Source organism: Lethenteron reissneri, chromosome 32 (genome assembly GCF_015708825.2).
Source record: "Lethenteron reissneri isolate LAM-NWPU_2019-01 chromosome 32, ASM1570882v1, whole genome shotgun sequence".
NCBI classification, from domain to species: domain Eukaryota; kingdom Metazoa; phylum Chordata; class Hyperoartia; order Petromyzontiformes; family Petromyzontidae; genus Lethenteron; species Lethenteron reissneri.
In genome coordinates, this window is record NC_083810.1 from 10,693,627 (window position 1) to 10,700,050 (window position 6,424).

General features: G+C 55.1%; 1 protein-coding gene across 1 annotated transcript; it reads left to right on the forward strand.

The window, feature by feature from the left end:
- Window positions 1-1,057: 1,057 nt before the first annotated feature.
- LOC133350017 (ankyrin repeat domain-containing protein SOWAHB-like) lies at window positions 1,058-5,144 on the forward strand. Its single transcript, XM_061563968.1, has one exon. It carries the CDS (start codon window positions 1,625-1,627, stop codon window positions 3,563-3,565), a length of 1,941 nt encoding a protein of 646 aa, XP_061419952.1. The 5' UTR covers window positions 1,058-1,624; the 3' UTR covers window positions 3,566-5,144.
- The last annotated feature ends 1,280 nt before the right edge of the window (window positions 5,145-6,424 follow it).

Genomic DNA, 6,424 nt, shown 5'->3' on the forward strand with positions numbered 1-6,424 from the left:
CCCCCCTTACCATTACTCCTACAGCCCTCAGCCCCAAATTCTAAATTCTTAATAAAGTGAAGAGGAAAAATGTTGGTACAAAATACTCCACGCGGGAGTGAGAGCGCGAGAGAGCGAGAGCAGATTGCACGACGGCCCAGAGAGAGAGAGAGAGGCTGGGAATCGCTTGACCACGTACGGTGCGAAAGAAGTTCACTTTTTTCTCTTCTAGATTTGAAGCTTTCGTGACTGCAAGGATTCACACTCATGTTTTTTTCGGTAAAGTCACCATGTAGGTAAAAATAATAAAATAATAATAAATGAAAAATAACTAAATTAAATCACGACGTTTCGGAGGCAACACAAGTCTCCGTCTTCAGCTGTGAAGGTCCCACCTGAAGACGGAGACTTGTTGCCTCCGAAACGTCGTGATTTAATAGAGTTATTTTTCATTTATTATTATTATTATTATATAAAAAAAATTCTACCTACGTGACTTTACCGAAAAAACCTAAGAGTAGAAGTTCACACACGCGCGTACGTTCCGCTCCGAGTTTAAACGTTCGGTTAAAGTTCACCGTCGTTGCGTGCCGTGCATCTCCACAAAATGTTAAATTCTGTTCTACACATCCTGTCCCCTTTAAATAAACACGGCCACGCCACACACCCACAGAATGCTGCGTGACAGCGCCGTGAATCATTGCCGAAAGGCCCGGACCCCCCCTCTGCGTGTGTGCCTCTTGGTTCGCTCCTTTTCCGGAAACCTCAGTGATGGGGGGGGGGGTGAATCGGCGAGCAAGGAGGGATTATAGTGGAGGGGGGGGGCATAGTAGAGGGGAGGGGATCATAAGGTAAGGGGGTGGGGTTATAGGGGAGGGGATCATATTGTAGAGGGTGGGGGGAGATTATAAGGGAAGGGGAGGGGTGGTCATAGGGGAGGAGGGCAAAAACACCAACCCCAGTCAACAGTCAGTCCCACCACAACCCAAACTCCCCCACCACCAACTACTCCCCCACCCCTCCCCCCATTGGGCTCCACCCAGACACCCACCCCCCTCGAGTTGGGCTTGCGCGCACGTTTATGCGTAAAACGCAACTCCCCGTCGCAGCGCGTCTCTCTCCCTCCCTCTGTCGCTCTCCCTCCCCCTCTCTCTCACTCGCCAGCCGTCAGCTGTACCCCGGACTCGCTCGTACGCACACCGCGTGCTCTCGCCGCTCGTGAGCACGTGCCCACAAACCCCGAGCAAGTTTGCTGTGCGCGTAGCAGAGATAAGCTGGCAGACCCGACCGCAGCGCTCAAAACGCGAAAGGAGGAGGAGGAAGGGGTTGTGGCAGATTGATTTTCTGTGCTCCGGTTGGGCGAGCAGTGTGAGCAGCGAGCAACGCATTGCAGATTTTCACCACGAAGGCTGCTGCTGTTGTTGCTGCTGCTGCTCCCTTGCCCAAGGGCTCTCTCGCCAAGCACGCTGCTCATCAGCCTCTCCCCCGCCATACGAGACGACGAAGAGACTCGCGTGAGAGGGCACCTACAAGGCCATTCCGTCCGCGACCCAGCAGCCCGCAGTCATAACAAGGAGGCGACGGGTGCGTTTTGCGTGCGCGTTGCGCTCCGCCGGACCTCACGCATGGGCCGTCCCCTCGTACGATGGGCGACGAGCCAGAGTTCAGCCAGGACGGGGTGCTCAACTTCCTCGTGGAGAGCGGAGGCCGCGTGGCCAACACCGAGCTCCTGCACCGGTTCAGGGGCGCGCTGGGCGAGCCGAGTGCTCGCGAGCTCTTCAAGGGCTTCGTGAACGCCGTGGGTCTCGTGAAGCAGGAGGACGGCGCCAAGTACGTGGTGCTCAAGAAGAAGTACAAGCAGCACCTGCTGCTGCGCACGCAGACAGCCGGGGTCGATGGGCCGCGGACAGCCGGGGTCGACGGGCCGCGGACAGCCGAGGCCGCCGACCGAGGAGGAGGAGACGAACGCGCCGATGGGACCCTCCTGCCCTCGGAGCAACCGCCAGGCGGGGGGAGACATTCGGAGCAGTCGGCCAAGCAGCAGGCGGTGACCCCGAGCAAGGCAGGCGAGATGACGCGCATCATAGCCCTGCCGAGCTGCGCGAGCGTGGATGAGGAGCGAGGTGGCGGCGGTGGCGGTGCGGGAGGAGACGCGAGCTCAGGAGGAGGCGGTGAGGCGAGTTCCGCGGCGACCGTGGTGCCTCCTCCTCCTGCTCCGGTGGCCATCAGCATCACTGTTCCCTCTCCGGCGGTGGACGCGACTGGGGGGAGGGGTCCCTTTGCGGAGGGCGGCCTCGCGGCCAAGACGGCGGCGGCACGCCGAGTGTCCGTGGACGAGTCATCACAAGGCCACGCCGCAGCGTCTGCGGAGGACGAGGACGAGGGGACGACGACCCCAGGGTCAAGGTCAGAGGCAGCCGCGTGCACAGAGGCCGAGGGCAGCGGCTCCCAGGACGCGGGGGAGGCCGGGAGGAGTGACAGCGGAGAGGAGGGGTGCCGAGGCGAGTCGGGGCCAGGCGGTCCAGACAGTTCGAGCCAGGAGGTCTCGAGTGGAGCGACAGCTTCTGTTGCTGCTGCTGCCGCTGTCGGAGCTGACGCCGGGGGAGGAGTTGGGAGAGGGTCCTTCAAGACGACACCGAAGAACTTATCGCAGGGTCTGCGCGTCCCCGGGTCGCCCCAAGCGAAGAGGCACAACTCGTCGTCGTCGTCTTCGCCCAAGAGCCCATTCATCGCCCCCAACTTTGTCGGCGGCGACAAAACTGGAGCGGGCGATTCAGACACCGAATCCGTGGGCTCGGCTCGAACCAGCGAGGACGACGGCGCGGGAGGAGGGGGCAGCAGCTTCGGGGCCCCTCTGGCTCTCGAGCCGGTGGAGCACGAGTGGATCGTGAGCGCGGCGCGCGGCGACTGGAGCAACCTGCACGGCCTCCTGCTGGGAGAGCCCTCGCTGGCGCTGCGACGTGACCCTCTCACGGGCTACACGGCGCTCCACTGGGCGGCCAAGCACGGCAAGGCCGACATGGTGCCCGTCCTGGTGGCGGCCGCAGAGTCGTCGGCCGGAACGGCGGACGACGTGAACGTGCGCTCCCACGGGGGCTACACGGCGCTGCACCTCGCCGCAATGCACGGGCACACCGACGTCGCCAAGATGCTCGTGGGTGCCTACGAGGCGAACGTGAACGCACGCGACTACAGCGGCAGGAAGCCGTGGCACTACCTGTGCCAGGACGCATCGTGGGAGATCCGCGAGCTGCTCGAGGCGCCCGTGGTCGACGGAGCGGAGCGGCCCGCGACGACGGAGGTGGCACGCAGGAAGCTGCCACGGCCCTACCTGGGCAGCCTCAGGATCCCGTCCGGTCACGGTGGGGGCGCGGGGTCGGACGACGAGGCGGACGGTGGCGGTGGTGGTGGCGGCAACTTTCTGCGCGACATGCAGCTCATGCGAAGGCAGTCGTTCGCCAAGTTGCTCAAGGCGCCGATGAGCAAGAAGCGCCACAAGACGCAGATCATCCACTCGTCGTCCAGCGTGAGAGAGACGAGGGCCAAGGAAGAGGGAGACCTGCCGGTTGGCAAGGTGGCCCTATGACCGCGCGAGAGGGCCCACGCTCTCTGGCTGGGATTGCTATTGTTTTGAAATGTTATTTTACAACTGTTGACGGTATGCCACGGGGGAGACGTCCCAGGGTTGACTTCGTGAGAAGGAGTGCTCGTGAAATGCTGCACGGTGCATCGCACTGTAGTAGACCGAGCGACCGTGCCCGTTTTCATTTGTAAGCGACGTCTACAATTTTAAAGTTTTGTTAAATTAGTGTGCAGCCCCTTTCTCAACCGCCTGTTAGTTACAGGCCTTCCCGTGCCATGCCGGTCACGGTGGTTGTTTGAGTTTGACCTTAATGCCATCACGCTGTTCAGTGCATGTTGAAGAACGACCACTCGCCACGGACGTTGAAACCGTGACTGAGAATGGAACGCAGGAACCTCCGGGCTCATAGCGCAGTGCGCTCACCCCTCTTGCACCACACACCGTCACGCACTTTGGTTTATAGGTCAAACTAAAACCCTGCGAGTCCTCTAAACTTTTTAACACTCTGATGTCGCAGCAGCAGCTGAAGGAGACCCGAGTGGCGCCAACAAATGCATCTTGTGAAGATTCTATTTGCTCGGCTAGAGGCGACACTTTTGACAGCAACGCGTCTCCGACGAGGTCTTTGCTGTGCGGAGAAAAATGTGCAGCCGCCTCGAGACTTATGTTGGCTGATCGTCCCCTCGTAGGCAGCATGTGCCACCATTCCACAAGATTGTCAAGCACAGGCGCACGCACACACGGAGAGGCGGCGTGTTGTGGGAGGTTTTTTGTAAAGTGTTATTTAAAAACAATATTTTCAAATGTACTGTATAGGGTACTGTGGATGGTTAAAAAAAAACCCACAGATGAATCATGAATACGAGTGAATTTTCAGACTTCCACATACACCCCCCCCCCCCCAGTGAATGTACATCGAGAGTTGGATGTAACAAAACGGCTTCAGAAAACGCCGCATTCATCCGAAAAATTCTCAACGCACGGGTAATATTTCTGTAAGGATAATTCTCTGCATGGGTGTTATGCACCCTTTAACATTTATCCCACAGTCGCTATCAGTGCTCGTCAGGCTGGTCATGTGCGTTATGCGTCACCAGGCTCACAGTGCATTGCCGAAGACGCAGCTCTTTATTTTAATGCCACGTGCGGCCATGACTTGTCACGACAGATAATGATTCCCCCACCACGTGGAGTTTGAGAGTGATTGGCATGAGTTATGTAATTGTCCCCGTTTGTATTCCTATTGGGTCATCGGCGTCATTCCACGAGATAAAAATTCGAAAGCCTTGCAGTGAGAAGTACTTTGCACCCTGTTAAGGAGAGAACGGCTCGTATAAGGTAATATCACAAAACTACTTCTGGAGAGCCTTTCAAATGACATTGTATATATACTTAATTTGGAGCTTTCGTGACTGCAGGAATTACTCTTTGGTTCTTTCGGTAAAGTCACGTATAAAGAGAAAAGAATAAATTAAATACTAGCATACGACGTTTCGATTGCAACACAAGCAATCGTCATCAGGTATAAATGAAATAGAAACACAAATCTAGTAGACTTAGAAATGTAATGTAATACAACAGAGAGTCGGATAACAAAGTCAACACCCTACCTGGTTGATTACGTTCTTCCTAAATTTAGCATTCTCAGGAAGAACGTAATCAACCAGGTAGGGTGTTGACTGTTATGTTATCCGACTGTTGTATTGCATTACATTTCTAAGTATACTATATCTGTGTTTCTATTTCATTTATACCTGATGATGATTGTTTGTGTTGCAATCGAAACGTCGTATGCTAGTATTTAATTTATTGTATATTACACACACACACACCACTAGGGACGCACCTTTCCACACGCCCAGTTCAGAGAACAATCTGACGCACGGCAGTCAAAACAACGGTATCATTTTAACTTCTCAGGAGCTGGAAACGTGCCAAATTAAGTTGTATGCATTTGCTCAGTCGATAAACAACGCTCAGGGTGGTGCTGGCCGATAAAAGATCATAAAAACACCAGCACTCAATTGCCTCTGCAGGTCAACACACAAAAGCTCTGGCCAGGAACTCCCCTTCCTCCTGTTTCCACATCGGCTCGTCGGCACGAGCCGCCCGATTGTCGTGTCAAGAAGAAATGCGAATAATAATTATCATCTTCTTGGTTCTTTCGGTAAAGTCACGTGTCATTCAGACCTGTCTTATCGACAGACCTGTTCTTCACCCGAGGACGGCTGCTTGCGTTGTGGCTGAAACGTCGTGAGAATAATTTTATTATGTTTTATTATTTTAGTATTTCCATTCTACGTGACTTTACCGAAAGAACCAATAAGATGAATCCCTGCAGTCACGAAAGCTTTAAATCGAAAAATAATTATCATAATCATCATGCCACCACACATCGCGTCTTCCTTCAGTGAGATCCGGCCAGTTCCAAAGTCGACGCCTGACCTGCAGTCTCCTCCTCCACCACCGTCTTGGCTTGAGGTCTCCAGCCATCACGTCCTTCAAGGACCATTCTTACCGTCTCACCACCCCCCTACCCATCACAAACATCCGACTCTAGGTCTTCCCGCTTTTGGTCAGACTTCCTGGTTGCCACTATCGCCATCATCATCACTGATCCATGGAGCAGATAGCCCGTGGCTGTCCACTGCACACTTCTTACAGGTTTCCAATTTCCTCTGCTTGGTAGGGTCAATATGCTCAAGTAACCATTTGCCTGTACACATCGGGATAACCTCCTGGCATCATCCAATCCCGCACGCGCGTCCCACCCATCACAACCTCCCCGATTCCGGATGAGATCTCCACTCTCCCGCGTCGCGTTTAATTCCCAAACTCAGAGTTTTCTTCCCTTTGTTCTTT